At 26.9% G+C, this 20,940-nt stretch overlaps 1 protein-coding gene across 1 annotated transcript in view; it reads right to left on the reverse strand.

Annotated features, from left to right (window-relative positions):
• Window positions 1–279: 279 nt before the first annotated feature.
• LOC107441910 (sun domain-containing protein 1) overlaps window positions 280–20,940 on the reverse strand; it is a gene marked incomplete at its 3' end in the record, with an annotated part of 39,965 nt that continues 19,304 nt past the window's right edge. Inside the window, 10 exon segments of the mRNA XM_043040797.2 lie at window positions 280–395; window positions 2,850–3,186; window positions 4,600–4,789; window positions 7,941–7,996; window positions 8,443–8,502; window positions 8,856–9,086; window positions 10,760–10,863; window positions 11,476–11,540; window positions 12,955–13,066; window positions 17,189–17,257. Of these exon segments, the coding sequence (XP_042896731.2) occupies window positions 280–395; window positions 2,850–3,186; window positions 4,600–4,789; window positions 7,941–7,996; window positions 8,443–8,502; window positions 8,856–9,086; window positions 10,760–10,863; window positions 11,476–11,540; window positions 12,955–13,066; window positions 17,189–17,257 (1,340 nt within the window).

Consider the following 20,940-nt stretch of genomic DNA (forward strand, 5'->3'; position numbering starts at 1 on the left):
TAAATATATATATATATTCCACAGATTATACAAGCAGTTTTGAATTTAACATTTCAGTATGTATGATAAAATTATTTTCTTTTTTATTTAACATAAGTATGAAACTTTAATAAAAGAGCTATACAATAACAACCATACTACATTTCATATGAAATTTAAAATAATGATAACATATTACATATATTTAATTTATTAGAATAATGAGTAAAAAATATTTGCAAAATTTCATAATTATATAACATACAATATGCTGATATTATACTATAACAGATTCCATACCTGAATGGCAGTCCGAGGTGAGCTATGAGTTGACCAAAGTGGCAAACCAAGGACACTTATTGTACCATCTTTTTCAGCATAACTCTCAGAGCACCTGGTACTCAATATACTTCCTCCTATCAGTAATAGCATACCATTAATTATGGACTACAACTTAAACCCTTTAACATTATAACTATGCGTATTTTCCTTTGTTTTAATTTTTTTTCATAATTAATGCAGAATATTTATTAGTAAAACACTATTATATAGGTTCAAAGCAATCCCGGTTGCATTTGAGCAAAAAAGTAAAATAACACATATCTTAGCAATCAAGTAACAGTCAGAGGAAAGTTTGTATAAATTTTCTCCTTCATATAAACATTTCACATGAAATAATACTGGTTAATTATGCAAGAAAATAACTATGCTAAACTGTGTGAGATTTTGGGCAAAAAGTTTAAGACCGGCTCTGAAATTATTTCTGTTAATGGATCTAGAACTATAAAAGGATATCCAAAGGTTAACTCTTCACTTCCAAAAAAATCTCAACTACAATTGTAGAAAGCTTACTTTTGCACAAAAAAGCTTACAATACATTAATTAAAAAAAAATAGTAAAACATATGACATTTGACACACATAAATAATAGCTTTTATAATAATAAACTACTTTTTTTGAATCATAGTTAAATTTAATGCAAAATAAATATTTAATGTGATGTAAAAATCCAAACTTATTTATTTATTATTATTACTTTAAACTTTATTTTGAAATTAATTTTAGAAGTGTATTAAGGACTTCATTTATGTTAACATTAAGCTTCAATTAATCTTTCAAGAACTTTTACAAGACAACAATTTACCTCAGCAACTTTTGCTTCTTCATTTAAGGTACAAAATATTTATTAAACATGAATGAACATTAAATTTTGTAATTCATTCAGTATATTTTTTATTTATTTATACACAATGAAACTTTTCAAAAAATTAAAATTTTTCTTTATAGTGATTCCAGATTCTATGATTAAAGTGAAAAATTTATTAAAAAATTTTTATTCCTTCTTTCACATTTTGCATTCTTTCACATTCCTTCATTCACATTCATGTTTTTAAGTTTTTGTTAACAAAACATATAAGCACTTAGAAATAATTTTTTAGTTGTTTTTATGACATTTAAAACGAATATAAATAGTATTAGTGACTTGGTAACTATGCTGTAAAATGTAAGTTACGGTGCCGGGCCAAGTTTTGAATAACATTTTCCTGACTCTTTTGGACTTCTATGCTTACAATTCACAATATTTCCTAGTAAACTTTTATTAAAAAAATATTAAACATAATATATTACAACTAACCACACATATTAAAACTTAACTTTCTGAGCACATGCTTAACCAATGTTTGAAATAAATATGTGCTAAAGAATCACACTACAAAAAAATATACCTAATTAGATTTAATATACCTATCATAGAAATGGGACAACTATATAATAAGAACGAATGTAAAGTTCTATATTATTTTTACATGCTCATGTTTAAATATTTTTTCAATTAATTATTTTCTTAGTATCATCATGTAAACTTAATGACAAATATAATACAGTAATACTCTTTTTGTATAAAATATGTACAAATTAAAGCAACAAATTTGTTTAAATGTGCTTTCTTGCACACAAAACGTAAGGAAATTCTTTTTTGTTTACAAGGAAAGATTAAAGCAAATAATAGGCAAAAATAACCGTACAAGAGTGTCAGAAACATTTTCTCCTGATATATTATTTTAAACTGCATTATGAAAATTCATCCTTTAGAAATTAAAAATGTCTTCAATTTGTAAATTATATTTCCCATGTTACTGTACATTTATCAGGATCCTGATTTTAAAACAGAATATTATCCTGATAAATTTTTTATACACACCAGCCAACATAGAAAAAATAAAATAACGGAGATGTTACTAACAAACATAATTTTGGGTTTATGACTACTGATGTTCAACTCCGTAGTCTTGTAATTTTGAACCCAATTCAGGAGGCAAAGGAACTCCTGGATCAAGTATTGGGAGAAATTTGCTTTATGGGGGACTTTTTGATAGAACTAACGCAAATTTGAGTTACATGTAGAGGAGAAAACCACAAAACACTCCCACGGTAAGCCTGACGACAAGGGGACTCTAACCCGTGATCCGCCTACCATTGATGATATATCACATTAGTGCTGTGTTCGGTGCAAGCCAGATGCGGAATTCGTATCGACCAGTCATCCAAGGGATTCGAACCTGGGTTCACCTCATTGGAAGATGAATGCTCTATCCCCCACGCTATCGCAGCTCGACTTAAACTATTAACACTCAATATATTGTAGTACTGGCAATAGCATCATCTGTTGAGGAATATGAAAAGTATTTTTGCCATCAGTGGATATCTGATTACCAAATATTCAAATATTTTTAATTTCTTCAACAAATATGAGAATATAAGGTAAACAGAATATAGTCCTAAAATACAGGAGTCATTATAAAGAAACAGGTGACTTGGCAGGTATGTTTATATCAGGATAATATTCTGATATAAAAAAATTTTCTTACCTCCAGATTCCAAAGCATAATCAACTTTTCCAGTTTTATCGGCGTCATAGAGCATTATAGCTTCTCTAATAAGCTTTTGCACTACATTCAGGGAGAAAGCTCCGTCAGATAGGCTTTCAGCCTTATTCAATGACATAAACTCTTTTCTCAAGGATTCCATATGTTTCGTGACAAGATTTTCAACAACTTCTGCATCATATTCTGCACCTGTTGCTTTCATTTTTTCAAGCTCTAACTTTAATTGAGATAATATTCTTTTATCATCACTCATTTGAGCCCGAAGCCACTCATTAAAGAAGTAGTATGGAGATGTTTTGTCTTTGTCTCTTTCCACCATCTATTAAAATAGTAAGAAAAATATTGCTTTTAAAATAAGCAAAGAAAAATTAGTTAAACTATTCGAATCAATTTATTAAAAACATAAGCAAAATCAGCAAATAAATTTTTATGTAATATAACTTAGGTTTAAAAAAGATGGTTTACATATTATTTAAACATAACGAACATTGCATAATTTTTAACTGAATTTCCTTTCCAAATACAGAATTGAATCAAATTTAATAAGTATTAAAATACTGGGGATAGATCACAAATTTGTATTAATTATTTATTTTAAAAAGAACATTACAAAAATTTTGCTATGAATAGGATTAAATAAGTAAAAGAAACATATAAACTGTCTTTTTAGTTAATTTGGGTTTATTATAACAGTTAAGTTGAACTGATTCATTAAATATCTCAAGTTCTGTTAACCTAAATATGAAAACACAAATAATTTGAAATACCTAAGTTAGAAAAAGTAAAATTTAATAAATAAATAATAATAATGACAAAATAGTATTAGAATTTTATACTGACAACCTTCTCCTCAAACAATACCAGCATTTTCTAATCCTTCTTAAAATTTCAAAAGTGTAGGTTGCTCTTAACATAATTTAATTTAGTAATTTTTTTGTATAAGATTCAAGCTTTTAACAATAATATTTTTTTAAAAAGAGAGAAAAAAAAAAGAATTCATGTTATATGAATTGCTTAGATATTTAAATCAATGCTAGTTATTTGCAATTTAAAAACAGAAATTTGAATAACCATTCAAATTGATAAAAGTACTGTACATTTTTTCAAAATAAATAAAAAAAATTATGAAATTCAAAATGTTTCTCACTCTAAAAGATCCCTTAGAAAAGCTACAATTTTAATCAAATTTTGACAGTTAATCCAGAACATTTTTATTTTTCTAGGTCATTATTTTAGAAATAATGATATGATTAGTATGGAATATTATGCTTGCAATAATATGACACATAAGTATGTGAAGCAGTACACATAAGTTTGTATTGCAGACATTGTTTACAGAAGTAATTTTTACGAAAGTAAGAGTTTAATGCAATTTGAAAATCATTGCCAGCAAAAAATAACATTAACAAGAAATTACAACTAAAATTAAATATTCAATCAACAATATAAGTTGGTAAGTAGGTATTAACGAGGACCAATACCGCGCACCTTCCGTCCCTACGCAGGCTGATCAAAGTGATCACCCACCCGCTTACTGATCGCAGCCAGTGATGCCTGACTTAGGTATTCTACTGTGAACCGTGTCTTTACAATCAGTCTACTGCGGGACAAATCAACAATATAAGAAATTACATTTAGTTTTTAAAATAGTCTTTTGAGAATAATCATAAACATCGAACTATTAATGTGCAAAACATATATTATGTTCAGTTAAAGAAATCAGAAGTCTTACAGTTTTTAATGCCTGCAGAAAATGTTTTTCAAAAGATGGTGTAAAGTCCGATAAGGTCCATTTTTCATCGCAGCAATTCTTTAAGGCAATTCTCAAATCTGAAAGTTGATCTTCAAGTGACTTCATTTTTGTATTAATATGTATGATATGAGCATTGTGATCTTCTACAGTACTGGTATGCTTTGAAGGTCTAAAGGAAAGAAAAAAAAGCAATGAGCATAGAATATTTCACAAAATTGACTCACTTTTCATCAATAAAAAATTAACCCGTAGAAACTCTCACTGTTTAGTTTTCATCTGATAAAAGAGCCTCTAATTACAAATACTTATACACCTACTATTAATAGAAATATTCTACAACAGGGATTCTTAAAGCTATTGAGCCTGATGGCTCATTTTAAACAATAGATTTTGTGCAAAAAAGGATAGGGTATACTTTGTACATAATGAAATGAAATGAAAGTACAGAAATGCAGAGATGCTAACTGCTCTGGATTCAGCAAAATATTTAAAAACAGTAGAGAACTACAAACCAAACTGTGCATGTTTTCAGTTAATATTGCCAACTTTTTAAAAGGCTCAACACGACTTAACTGTAACAAAGTGGCATATCAGGAAAGCCTTTGTATCATTTAGAAATAATGGCGAGTAAAAACCCTATGAATTGAATTTACTAAGCCAAGAATCATACATTAAAAGACTACCCACTCATAAATATTTATCCGCTGTCCGGAGCAAGATAGCAACTCTGGAAATGGTGCTATGGTAATGGCTATAGTTTCGGTTCCATAAAAAAGAACCTTCCTCAGTGTCTAAACACCAAATGATAGTAGAGAAGTAAAGAGAGAAACAGGTTTAAACTAACAGGGATAGCAGCACAAGTTCAACAAGATAATAATGAAAGGAGATAGGAGACAAGTATGAGGGGATTTTGTAGGAACCCCAAGGTGCAATAAGAATAGACTTTCATAAATTAGGAAAGGGTGGGATACTAGAAAGATCATAAACTAAAGCATTAGAATTTTTCTAAGTATAGAATGATTCCCAAAAACAAATTCGGTAGATGAAGAGTAATGGAAGACCTGTTAATGTCCTGATTTTCGACATATCTTTCATGTTTGTTAAGCAAATAGATTTTACGAATTTTTTTCCATATACCTAAGGCATTTTGCATTTTTGATACAATTTTTGGCTAATTTATCTTATTGGTATTACTTTAATAAAAAAAAATTAAAATATATTGCTACTTATTAACCATCTAGTACATTTATAGACATTTTGCCTTTCCTCTTTACCAAGGTTTCACTTACAATTTATTTATGTTAGAAATTCATAGAGAAATGCAAAAAAGAAAAAACTTATATTAAAATTATTAGAATATTTAACTAATTGTTGATTATTTCAAGACTAAAATTTTTATATTTAACAGAGACTTTAGATTCATAGGAACTTGTTATAAATAAAACTATTATGTTTTTGTTTCAAGAGATTTAAGAGAAGTGAAATGATTAATTAGATTATTCAAATTTTAAAAAGACAGCATTGATGCCAGGAAAAATTTATGAAAGTACCAGTAGCTATGAATTAAAAGATAAGATTGATTACATAAAAGCGCTAATATTTGATTGAAACATTTGTAATAAAATTTAATGAAAGCAGCGATGTCAAAATTCAAAGCTAATATTTCAAAAATTTACAAAGTAGCAGATAAATTTTCCTTATTTTCCTAAATTTTTTCTAGTTTCTTGAACGAGTGGCTACTCTGTAATAAAAGTTTTTGGTAAAAATAATTTTTATTTATCAAGGTGGGTGGACTTTTTTTAAATTTTTTTTTAAAATCAAAACTACTATGTTAGAAAGTTTTATTCAAAAAATATGTTACTATATTGAGTGTATTTCAATAATAAAAAAGTACAAGAAAGAGCAGTTAAGTAGCACAAAACGGAATCAAATGGAGTACTTCATCTGCAAGTGCAAGGCAATCAGATTTGAGAAGTAACCATTTCAGCTGAATGGTAATTTCAAAGACACATTATAAGATAATTATTCAAGAATATCTAGTTCGATGGTATTAAATAGCATTGTTGAATAGATGCTGAATTCATTTTTCCTACAATCTAAATGGGAAATATAATTCTTAAGGCATTTTTAGAGCAGTTTAATGCATGCAGGGGTGATTGTGAGCCCAAGTCAAAATTCCGGAAAATTTCTTGAGTTGGTAAAATTNAAAAAAAAAAAAAAAAACAGTTTACATTGAAAAATTTAAAAAAAATTAAACCAGGATTTTTTTCCTTTTTCTCAATATTTCTTAGTTTACTTAAAATATATTTAACATTTTACACATACCTATACCACTTACACATACCTATGATGTCCTGGAGAAGTAATTAAAATTTACAAATATGTCTTTCTTTTTTGAGTTTGTGATTATAACAACTATTTAATGATAAAAAAAGAATATTAATCATGAATATAAGCTTATAAAGTTCTGGCTCTCCCTTACAAACAAATAAAATAAACTGTTTTTAAGTTCAACCTTTGAAAATTTGATTTCCGGAAACTTCTGTGATCAATGATTTCTTGAAACGTCTGGACCTTCGATCTCCGGAAACTTCCGGATCACTGTTAGCAAAAAATCCGGAAATCCGTATTTTTTCTGGAGCACAATCAGCCCTGTGTATGTGCAATAAAAATTTTATGTGCTTCATAAAAAATCTTTAGATTTGAATTTCCTTATTATCGTAGAGAGTTGAAAGACTCATACATATAATTGTTTCAATAATAAGTTAAGTTTTTTACAATTGCTTCTACTTCCTCCATTTAAATATACTACCATGTGCCCTGTGTAAATTCAAATTTAGTCAATTCAATTAAAGTAAAGACATCAGTCATAAGTAAGCAGCTTTGGCTATTCAGGAAAAATTGTCAAATCATCCATTTAATTTAACTTGAATATCTATTAAAAAATAATCTTATTTCATCACAATGTTCAAAAATGCTATTGACTATTTTCCCATGTAAGAACCCAACTGTTAGAAGTATAACAACTTTAACCAATATTTTCTTTTTTAAACCAATACTTAATTAATATAAAAATTGCTTTGAAGCCCTTTAAGAGTCTGTGAACCACAGATTAAGAACACCTATGATCTACAGCATAAAAAGAAACTAATATTTAAATAAATAAAACAAAAAAAATTTATTTGCCAATAGTAGTAAATCAGATTTAAATTTTAAAAGGAAAAGTTTAAAACAATCATGATAAATTTGAGTTACATTAGAGTATTGGAGTACAAATAACAATATTTAGTACTAATTTTGCATTAAATAAAATAACTAACCCTTCAGATTTGAGAGAAACCTCTTTTTCTAACTTCTTAACAGATTCTGTAAGAGACTAAAAAGGAATTCATTTTTTAATCACATAAAAAACAGAATGATTAGTAACTTTTATAATAGCAAATACAATGAAATTAGTACATGTAATTTCAGATCCAATTAACTTAAAAGCGTCAAGTGATTTTTTAAAATATTTTTCCAAAAATATTTCAAATTGTTTAACAATACCTTATTTCTTAACTTAATTTGGCATTTCAAACAACTTAGCTTGCCCATAAAATGTCTAAAATTTTGCAAAAGAGAACCAAATGGCTTTCCAAATAAAATAAATTAGAATGCAAAATGACACTTTAACTATATGTAAGAATGAAAAAGTAATGAAGTATATTAAATTTAACACTGAGAAATACATGCATATATAATAGAATTGAAAAATAATCCGGCAGAATACCATACGAAAATAATTAATTTAATTGCAAACAAGGATATCAGAATAGAGCTTACTTGAAATTCAAGACGAAGACTAGTAATATCAGAGACTAGTATTTTTTCCGCACTGTCATCCTAAAAATGTAATATTTTTGTCAAAGACAGACATATTTAGAAGAAATCAGAACACAAAATTACATAAGTTTAAATAAATAAATGAAATCTGTCTGAAATCATTAGATTTTTTTTTTCAATCTTCACATAATTAAGTTTTTAGCATTTCATATTTCTAGATGAAACATTTGGAAATCAATCATTCACTTTATTACTATGCCTATTTTATTAAATTAATAAAATATTATTGATACATAAATATTAGTTTATTATGAGTGCCATAGTAATCACCAACAGCAAAAATATTTTATTTATTTAATGAGAAAATAAATTATACAAGCCTAATAATAATTACAAATAAAAATACTGCATACCGGAGGAACAGTTTTGAAATGAGAATCCTTCATTTTTGTGACATCATCTTTAAGCCTTCTAATTTCTAGTGCTATTAACTTCAGATCTTCGCTACTGTTGTTATTCAGAACACTTTTGAAATTGGAATATAATGAGATCAAGAAGTACCAAGGTGCAACAGCAATAGTAGTTAAAACATTATAAACACTAGTTGATGATTCTCCTGATGAAAATTCAATGACAGTGCTTTTCTGTATAAAAAAATATACCAGTTTTTAAAAAAGGCAACTACAAATAAAATAAACTAAAGTAAATCATAAAGCACATAAACTACTAAAAGTTCAAAGTATAAGAATTTTTTTTAAAGCATACTCAAATCATTTCACAAAACTAATCAAAAGCCTTTTGAGCTATCCATAAAATGCATAACAACTTAGAATCCTGAACTGTTTGCAATTTCTTTTTTCGTCTTTATACCATAATTTGCTTCTTCACTTCACTTTGTTATAATAAATAGTAAATGCATTCAATTTTCACTTGTTTGTCATTGGATGATGATTGTCAGATGACATGCAGATAACTTTATTAACTCAAAATGCTGTTTTAAAATGAATTTTTTAATTTTTTCATAAGTGATATTAGATACCTTAAAGACAGATAGCTAAAGCATGAATGCACACGTTGGTAAAGCATGCATTAACAAGTTAAGATTAAAAAAATTCTACTTCTTGCTTCAAATCTTCTTGTTTAATTAAAGACTAACCAGTCTCTTTAAAATCTGGGAGTATAAAGAGATAAACAGAAAGATGGGTGATCATAGCATAAACATTGCAAGTGACTGAAAACTGATGAGGAAGCAATAAAATAGAATTCAATTATTTACTTTTTATTCGTTGGGTCAATAGAAAAATTTAATTTTCATTATGTTGCCTTTCATTTTACAGTTTATACAGTGTTTTCTTAGCCTCGTTTTGCATATTTTTGTTTCAAAAATTCTTTTTTATGGAGAGAAAAAATTCTATTTTGAAAATATTTTTCATAATATTTGTAAAAAAAAATTAAAGTTATCAAGGAAACAGCAGAAAAAAATCATATACAAGGCTTTTTTAAACATTTAGAATAAAAGAAATTTTAAGGGGAAGAGTTTTAGTGTTATCAAAAAATTTGGGAGATGCTGTTTTGAATTTACAAAATTTGACTACCTGTCTTTTGACTATTAGTTGACTACTTGTCAAAGATGACTGTAAGTGGCCATATATATATGAATACACTGGTTTTACTGTATTTTTCTAAAACTGAATACAAAAGTTTTAGAAATAAATAGTCTAAACTCACAATTAATAATAATATGCCTTTAGAAATCTATTTATAATTCTGCACCAAGGCCAAGGAAATTTTTTTTATGTTAAAAATAAGTCACATGTTTTACACACAGACATGCATTCAGTCTGCCTTGATTATCATAACATAAATAGAAAATATTGTGCCATTTACTTTAAGAAAATATATGAGAAATCACAAACCCAGATTTTTAAATAATTAAATGTGTGTTTATACAGAAAACTGAACAATTGAAAATAATTCCTAATTCAAAAAAATTTAAAATAACAAACAGTATAATAATTAGATCGACAAACATTAAAAAGTGTGTCACACTGTAAATTTTTTATGCGATCAATATTAATTGAACTATACTTATACTTGGACAAATTTTGTACCCTTTATTTTTACCTTAAATATCAATCTTTTTTGCCGACCTGACTGCAGGAATTCTTGCATGGGTCACAAAATCAGATTTATCAAGCATTTACAATATACTTTACAAGAATAAACAATATTTGATTGAAAGTTAGAAAACTATTTATGCCTAATTTTTATGTTAATAAAACTTTTTTTAAAAGCATTTATTATTGGATGTACTCACTTGTTTCGTGAATGGACTAGAAATGATGGAATAAATGTATGAAGAAAAATCAGAGGTCTTTGAAATAAATTCCTCAGCGACAGAAAATTCTTTAGAATCTATTCCTGTAAGAGAAACAAAACTTTTTGTTAACTAATTTTACAACAGATGATATGTTAGATGAAGATTTTAAAAATTTAAACCCAGAATACAATTTTAAAGCAGTTTTTATACCTTAAATTAGTATAAAAATTTTAAAAAATATAAAAAAATAAATCAATATTAAATACAAAGTCAATCTCCAACAAATTCATTTAGTAAGAAAAAATATAAATTATAGAATATTAAATGCAATAAAGTGACAGGATTATCTCAGAAAAATTAAGTATAAAAATGTTTAAAAATGTTTTACAGGACATTATTATTAAGACAATTTTAAAACAGATAATTTCAAGTTAAAGGAATGGAATATAGGGAATTTGAAAAAATTACTTTTTCTAAAGTTGGTGACTTTCCTGCAAAAATATTACTATTCATAAAAATATCCTATGATGTAAAAACATTACTCATAAAAAGTTCATATGAGTTTCCTCACATATGCATATAAAGCTTTATTTCAGCTACAAAAGTTACCAGTTACAACGTTCTAATTTCCAACATTTGTAACAATGTTGTTGTATTGAAGTAAAGCTTTCTACACTTGAAGTATTTTAATCAAATTTTTATTAAAAGCTTACCAGAGAAGAGGTATATCAAGAAAGGTATCAGCAGTAATAAAGCAAGAACTTTTCTATTAAACGACCTATAAAATATTAAACACATTAGCCTTAAAATATAATCTGTTCGATTTTGAATACTAAAAGCAACTTTTAATTTTACAATTCACAGTCCCAAAAAATGTACTATGACACTCTTTACAATTGAAACAATTTTTGAAAATATTGCTTGAACATCAAGCCACGAGAATGAATTCTTTTTAATTTTTTAATAAAAAAGGACTTCATATATGTTCTATCATCTAAGTGCAACATCTATGAATACCAGAAGAAACAGCCTGAATGGTAGGAAAAAAATCGGGCATTTCTTTCCTTTTGAAAAGAGTTATTATATTATTTTGAAAAGACTACTTCTAAAATTAAAGATTATATATAAAGAAACAGTTTAAAGTCTTAGTTATTAAAAGTTAGATTTTTTTTTAAATATTTTATTCTTAATTTAATCTAAATTTTTTTGAACAACAGAAAATCTAACATAGAAGTTAAATGGCAAAAAAGTATTCATCATTCACTGCTATATATATAATGCACTTTCATTGCAAACATTACTATATTTAATTAGAGTTGGAAATATTCACAACCGTAACCGTGGTCACAAACGTAACTTTAACCTCAAAAAGTAGAACTTATGAAGGTTGAAGTTCAAAAATAAAAAGATTTTGTTCGTAACAAAAATTTGCTTATTTAAAGCACTTTAATGGCAAAATCTTGAATGATTTTTTTTTTCTCTTTTATAATTTTCCATAGGATATTGATTTGAAAAAATGAAGTTGAATTTTCTCAATGTGAATTTTAATATTGCTCAATGAAAACCCATGAGAAATTTTAAGTATTGTCTTTGTAAAATACATTAATTAATAGTGTTTATTAAATTTAGTGTAGTTAGCTGTAAGTAATATTTGATATTGTATTTAGAAGAAATTTTCATAAGATAAACAAATATAGTTGATCAGACACTCAGCAAATACAATGCATATCTACTGAGGTTTCTTATCAAGAATAATTTTAGGCTGGTTGTGTGACAAAGGAAAACTCTTATTTTCAAATGTATCATCCTATGATATCTTTCAAATGTTGTGTGACTTATAATTCAGTTGTTGTGTATTAAAATTGTCTCTAGATTTAAATTTAATAAAAAAGAAAGCTTTCAAAAAATATATATACTGACACTTTCTGGGTTTAAAATTATGTAGCAAAAACAGCATTTGCATAATTTGAATCCTAATTTAAACATAGTTCTTATAGAAAAGAGGATTAGAATTTCTCTAATATGAACATTATGCAGAAAAAAGTTTTAAACTTAAAACTGTTTTGTAATGAAAAGAAAGCTTATCAAAATCAATCCCAAATTTTTTATTTTTTTTGGTTCACCCTTAACTTTGAATTTTACTTAGCATATTTTTAATAGTAAGTTAATAATTATATTATAATAAATGTTACCTGAATGGGAATAAGTACCTGGATAAAAGCCAAACATCAAAGTTGACACATTTAATGATTTTCATATAAATACTACGCCATAGAAGCCATCTAAATCTATCAATAAGAGTATCTACAAGATAAAAAATATGATTACTAAATAATTAAAAAAGCTACTTGATAAAACAGTAAAATATAACACTACAACAAAAGAGTAGGTATGATTATAATCTAAAGTATGATTATAATCAAATGCTGGAATTCTAGCAAATCTTAGATTAATTCATAGGTGAAAGAATTCATGATTACAAGCAACCAATATATTTTGGATTACTAGCAGTAGAAATTATGATGAGTTGTAATAGCAATTACAAATAATCTATTAAACCAATAAAATTTTTACGGGACTGACTCTGACCTGCACCTTATACCTTCAATTTATTTTTTTTATTGATTTTCCAATTTTTTTGATGCTTAATAAACCTACGGTATTGCATTTTTCTTTCCTAATAAAATTTACAATTCATACAAACAAGTTTATAATTTTGCAACTTTCAACAAATTTTCAGTTTTTTTTCTTTAAATATGAAAAGCTAGAATTTTGTGTATGTTTTGCTAAGTACAATTTTATAGAAAAAAAATTATTAAACTATCAAAATGTTCTTAATGACATTCTCAGAAAAATGAGTTTTAAAATACATTGACATCGGTCAAACAAAAGAATAACACTGCTTGACTTTTCCAGATATATTTAAAAAAAATTCAAGTCTAATATTACAGTATGTACAGTACAGTAAGTAAACCACAATTTTTTTTAATTTTTACATTTTATTGTATATTTTATTTGAATTTAAAAAAAATATCACACCACAATACAGAGAAAAAATGGTATTAAAGACAATAGAAATGCATAATAAGAACGAGAAATAATAATAAAAAAATAATAATAATTGCATTTCGTCTTTATCCAGCCAACACTGGAAACTGTAATTTTTTATTTAATTCTGCAATTTGAAAGTCAACAGCAGAAACTTTTGATTAATTTTCGTTTAATTTTGTATTCAAGTTTAATTTAATTTTATATATTGCAGTTGAATGATGCAAAAGATACAAAAATGAACAAGGGTGAAATTTTTAAGGAAAGAAAAAGGTGTATTTCACGTTTTTATGTAAATTAAAATAAAATGCTGTTTTTCTACATGTATTTAAAAATAATGAAGCGATAAAATTATAAAAAATAATCTCACTTTATAGATGAATCAATGATTAATTATTATTAATTAAAATAAACTTGCTAATAATATTAATTTGTAATGCAAATTAAATAAAAAATAAATTTAATTTGTGTGAGTTTCTTCCAGATTTGATAGTAATAAATGCTAAAATTTAATTACTAATTATTATTATCTCGGCTATACAAAGATACTCCGTTTGCAAATTATCCGTAATGCAAATTAAATAAAAAATAAATTTAATTTGCGTGAGTTTCTTCCAGATTTGATAGTAATAAATGCTAAAATTTAATTACTAATTATTATTATCTCGGCTATACAAAGATACTCCGCATTAGAGATTATAGTTAATAAAAATATACTAAATCCTCTAAAATTTTTCAGAGAATCTGAATTCGATAGTATTTAAATCTTATTTAATCATCTACAGTCGAACCCCGCTATAGTGAACCTGGGATATAGAGAACACTCGGATGTAGTGAACTTTTTTAGCGGTCCCGTCGGTACTCCTATTTAAATAATGTTATTTTTAACGCTTATAGTGAACAGCTTAGAACTTGGAAACTCGGTTATAGTGGACTCAAATTTCATTTGTTTAAATATCTTTTTCAGTCCTCCATCTTTAAACCTGCAGGTGTTGGGACTAAAAATGAATGCATTCCTATACAGTGAGTCATATTTCACTCCTTTATGCTTATCACTTTTAACTATACTGTAATAAATGTCAAACAGAACATTTATCTTATACTCCCCCCTCCCTGACAAGCCTCTCTTTGTCGATTTTCCCTGCTGAATTTTTGGAATTTTCTTATCTGTTCAAACCATATTCTTTACAAATCACCCCTTAACAATCAAGAAGGGCAGCAATTTAACTCATTCTACAGCTGCTCTCTTCATATTCGTACATAATCAATTTGAGAGAAGATTTTTATTTCGAAAGCAGTGAAAATGGCAAATTCTCTAAAGAGAAAAGCGTTTCCGATAGAAGACAAAGTTAAAATTTTAAAGCGTATTGAAGATGGAACAAATCAATCGGCACTCTGTAAGGAATTTTCCTTATCAAAATCTACAGTTTCAAACATTTGGAAAAATCAAAGTGCAATTCTTGCCGCATACGACAAAAATATGGTTTCATCGAAAAAACTGCGTGGAGCTGAAAGAGAAAACGTAGACGAAGCTTTGCTAAAATGGTTCACCACTCAGCGGAATAGAAATCTTCCTGTGACAGGACCTATGCTTCAAATCAAAGCGAATGAGTTTGCTGAAATATTAGAGGAAAAGGATTTTGTGTGCTCCAATGGATGGCTGGATAGATTCAAAAAACGGAATAATATTTCTTCAGGAAGGATTATCGGAGAAGAAGCAAGTGTTGGTGCAACAGATGTGGAAAAGTGGAAAACTGAAGTGTGGCCGAATATTATACAGAATTATGAAGAGAAAGACATTTTTAATGTTGACGAAGCTGGACTATTTTACAAATTGATTCCCAATCAGACGTTGAAATTTAAAGGAGAAAAGTGCACCAGTGGGAAACTTTTTAAAGTGAGAATAACAGTTCTTGTTTGTGCTAACATGAACGGCTCAGAAAAGCGAAAACTAACTGTCATAGATAAATCTCAAAAACCAAGGTGCTTTAAAAATGTTAAAAAACTGCCCGTAAACTACAAAGCTAATCAAAAAGCGTGGATGACCTCCCATTTTTTTGAAGAAGAACTTCGACAGTGGGACAGTGATTTATTAAAAGTAAATCGTAAAACTGTTCTTCTTCTAGACAATTGCACAGCTCACCCCCATTTAAAAAGTCTAAAGTGTATTAAGCTCGTATTTTTACCACCAAATATGACTTCTGTGTTGCAATCCATGGACCAGGGTGTCATTCGCAGTCTGAAGTCTCACTATAGGAAACAATTAGTTATGCATATTTTAGATAACTATGATAAAAACATGGACTCAGAATGTAACATCTCTCTTCTAGAAGCAATAGTTTTGCTAGAAAAATCATGGAGACAAGTAACATCAGCTACGATCTGCAACTGTTTCCGACATGCAGGTCTTTCAAAAGATTTAGAAGGAAAAGTTTCCAATGTGGAGGAGGATGATGAGGAAGAAAATTTACCTATCTCTCTATGGCTAAAAAGACATGGAATGGACATTTTCCCTAAGGACGTTATTGAGCAATATGAATGTTGCGATGAAGAAGTATGCACTTCTGGTACTCCTACCGATGATGACATTGTCAGTGAAATAAAACAAACGAACGAAAGTAGAGAAGACTTATTAGAAGAAAATGTTGAAGAAGAAAATGAACTTTCAGCACCATCTATAGCTGAAGTAAAATCAGCCATAAATGTCCTTAATATGTTTTTTTCTACAGAAAATTTAGATCAAAAAATCTTGCATTCTTTGCACATTGTAGATAAGAAAATTGATGAACTCTATTTAAAATCAAATTGTGTTCAATCAAAAATCACAAATTGTTTTCATAAAAAATAAAATTAAAACTAGTATTTAGCAACGTAAGTACTTTTTTCATTAATTTTTGCTTTATTATCNAATTTAAATGAAAAAATCTTGCATTCTTTGCACATTGTAGATAAGAAAATTGATGAACTCTATTTAAAATCAAATTGTGTTCAATCAAAAATCACAAATTGTTTTCATAAAAAATAAAATTAAAACTAGTATTTAGCGACGTAAGTACTTTTTTCATAAATTTTTGCTTTATTATCGGTTAATTAGTTAATAATTTTTTAAATAACTTATGAAAAATTGCAAACCCGATTTTCAATCATTCAACTGTCTTATGCAAAAAATACTCTTTAAAAAATTTGGATATAGTGAACCATCGGTTAAAGTGGACACATTACTGAGTCCGCAGATGGTTCACTATAGCGGGGTTCGACTGTATAAATAATATTTCTAAAAATAAACTATGCAAATTATGATAATTATTCTAAATATTTTTTTTTACAACCTCACTAAAAAAATAAAATAAACAAATCATGAAAAAGAATTATACTTACGCTGGGCATTTGAAATATCAATCACAGCTGGAGATGATGGACTGCTTGTAGCAGAAGACACATCAGATCCTGCAAAAAATTTTAGTACATATTAAAGAGTAAATAAGAATTATGTAACCAATGAGGTATTTAAGTAGCATTGCAAACATAGTTTGGAATAATGTTTATTTGGCATGCTTTCTTCTCATTGGTTAAGAGTCTATTTAAACAGTATATAAAACTATTGTTTTAGAAAATTATCATACATATAATAAAATAAAGAATTTGTGTGTGTCTGTACGCCAAAGACAGTAAAAATAGGACATTCAACCTGAAGCTAAATGAGTACAGTTGTAAACAAATTATGAAGCCAATTTTCAATTTATTATATTTTTAACGAAAAGAAATTTAAAAAATGAAATTTTCTCATTGGTTTCGTGGAGCGGAAAAGATTGTTTTAAAAGAAATTATGGACGATTCAGTTTCGTCAAATATTTTAAAGACGATATTTTAAATATATCAGTTAAATTTGCTAGCTTATAGCTCTAATCTAAAAAGTTGCTTATTGCACATTCTGTTACACTTAATTACTTTTACTTGTTATGCTGCATTATGTGAATGATCGTCATCATGATAGCATAGACGGACTATGTTACCAAATCAGTATTCCTAAGGCAATCCAAAACCAGGAGTTCATTTTATTTTTAGTTATGCTTTTAAAAGATTTTACTATAAAACTAAATCATTTAAAATAAACGGTATCTGAAATAAAAAAATACATTTCATACTGAAAAGCAAAATTAATTTATAAAGAGTACTAATTCCTTCATTCAAACATAAAAAAAAAAACATTATTGATGCCAATTAATTTTGGTAACAGTTACTAAATGAAGTTCAATTACAATAAAATTACATAAAATGCATTTGCCTTTTAGTACATAGTTAATAAGCTATAAACTGAAAGGCAAAATTAATAGAGAAATATTATTAAGTCGTTTATGACAATGTAAAAAATTCGTAAACTATTATTGACAATCATATCAATGATGCTTAATTAATTTTGGAAATCCTTACTAATAGAAATAAAAATAAGCTATGAACTTAAGAGAAAATTAATGGAGAAAATTACCTATTCGTTATGGGACACCATAAAAAGTTGCCAAACTATTATTGACACCAATGATACTTAATTTTGATAATAGAAATGACACAACTGGCATAATGATAATTGATGCAGTTTTAATAATAACCAAATATACTCTGATACAGGTACAAAGTATTTTATGAGTAAATTTTATGCTGCAGGGTGTGCAGCCAGATTTTTCAAAAAAAAAAAAATAATAATAATAATAACCACCCCTTTTAAGCAAAGTACTCAAAAAATATTTTAAATCGCCTTTTAAAAAAAAATCATAACTAGAATCTGTGCAGTAATAATAATCATTTTCCCTCCATCATTTACACAATCATGATATAACTTTAGAACAACAATCAATACGATAATGAAAAAATTTCTTTTTAAAATTAAGCACTTTTTACAAACCCCGAATAAAAAAAAAAAAAAAATCACCTTTAAGGGGCTTTTAAAAAATGTAAATAAAAAATAAGCACTTTTTAAAAATACCCTGTGCATGCTGATTACAGCTGCGCCAATACTGTGCATTTTTCATGATAGATTTTTATGGCACCTCAAAGATATAATTAAATGAGAAAGTAGCTTGACTGCTGTTAAGTTTAAAAATAACAAGTTGCCTCTTGCTATAACTTTATGTCAGATGATACTGAATACAATTAATCTTTGTTTTGATGGGATAAACTTTTAAATATGTGTTTTGCTTAATCTAATAATGTAAAGTCACGAAGAAAGGCAACAAATAATAATAAATAAATAAATATTGGAATTATTATAGTTTTGTTATTTGTGTTGGTATCTGTCTTACAGTTATGTAAACAATATAGTAATTGTAGTCAGTTACTGATTTACTCATGCTTATTTTTTACCCTAATGAGTATTCAGCTAGTCTTTTATAATACAGTACAGCACCGTTTATATGTTTCTTATTTATATGTCATTTCAATGATGCAGTTCAGGATCATTCTTAATCTATGTAATGTTAAAATAGTTCATTAATATCATGAAGAAGAAAAAAACATCAGTTAGACAGCATTTTTAAGTACAATAATAGTAGGATGGATTTGAGGCACTTTAAAGAGAAATTCTCCTCCACCATCACAATTCAAGCTGAGAGAAGACCATATAAGGCAGGAGTTAAAATAGGGAGTGGTCAATTCTGAGTGACTAGAGTTTGCTGAAAATGGATGATTCATGCCTAAAGATTATTCGTCCACTGGCGGCAAAGTATTATTTGGAAAAGAATTTTCTGACAGTTTTTTTTTGTGGAAATTTGAATAAATTTATATAAAGAATAATCTAATATCATGTTGTTCACTATACATTATTAGAAATTGTTTTTACTCATATTTGTTAAGTTCTAAAACATGTAAATCTATGTACTGAAAGAAATTGAAATTTGAAGAATTGAAACTTGATTACTTTATACTGAACCACGAGTTTTGTAATGCTGATTGTTTTTTAATTACATTCAGCAAGCCAGCTTTTTTTTCCCAACACTTTATACTTTAAAAATTGAGAACTTTTCTTGTTTTATCTTTGCTTACTTTTATGTATTAATTATAGCGCAGCATTTTAATGGAGCATTTTTAATAGACTTCATTCTTTTATTGCCACTTTTTTCTAATATGGTACGATGGATTACCGGTAAGTTAGAAAACTGTGATTGCAAATGTTAAAATTATATTTCAGAACTGAGAACATTCTTTTGTTTGTTTCTCATTTGCTTTTTTTATCAACTTTTCTTTTTATAAGCATTTTTATTATGACAACATTTTTTAAAGAGTTTGTAATGAAAACTCTTATTTTAATTTCCCTTTCTTTTAAAAATACAGCTATGCAAAAAGTTAAAATGAGGTTTTTAACTTTAAATCTTTCATTTAAAATTTAGAATGCTTTTTGTGTTGGTTTCTATCTAGCTTTTTCTTTTTTAAAAACTTTTGTTTTTAGGGACATTTTTGTCATGACGTGTTCATTAAAAGCATTTGTATTACACTTTACACTTCTCTTTTTCTTGAAAATATGGTAATTGGAAAACTGAAATGTTTAGCTTTAAAATTTTCTCACAAAAATTAAGATAGATTTTTATTTTTTCTGTTTATTTTGCGTTTTTATATAATCTTTTTATGAATGTTTTGATGATAGCACATTAATTTTAAAAATGTTTCTGACAGACATAATCTCTTTTAACATTTTATGGATAATTTTTTTCCCGGAAAATAGTATTTTTTGTCGTAAAATTTTGTTTAAAGAATTAAAACGATTTTTTATTTTATTTTATTTCTAGTTTTTTTTTTTTCGACTTCAGTTTTTTTTAAACAGCTATTTGTAATTTTTATTTTATTTATTTTAAACATTTCTAATTATTCTAATATCTGATCACCTTTATTCTCTTAAACATTTTTATTAAAAGTTTTTTTCCTTGACCTCATACCAATAATAAGTTTGATTATTATCAATAATAACTAAATTAATTTATATATAAAAAATAATATTTATTAATGATTTTTTTGTTCTTTAAAAAAGAAAAGAAGCTACTATTTAGCAGCTGCTTATTCGGAATTCCATCGATATATATGGCCGAAAATTCGGTATTCCGTCAAATCACTATTCGTTGCATCCTAACTAACAATAAGAACGT

This window comes from Parasteatoda tepidariorum, chromosome 6 (genome assembly GCF_043381705.1).
Source record: "Parasteatoda tepidariorum isolate YZ-2023 chromosome 6, CAS_Ptep_4.0, whole genome shotgun sequence".
NCBI lineage: Eukaryota > Metazoa > Arthropoda > Arachnida > Araneae > Theridiidae > Parasteatoda > Parasteatoda tepidariorum.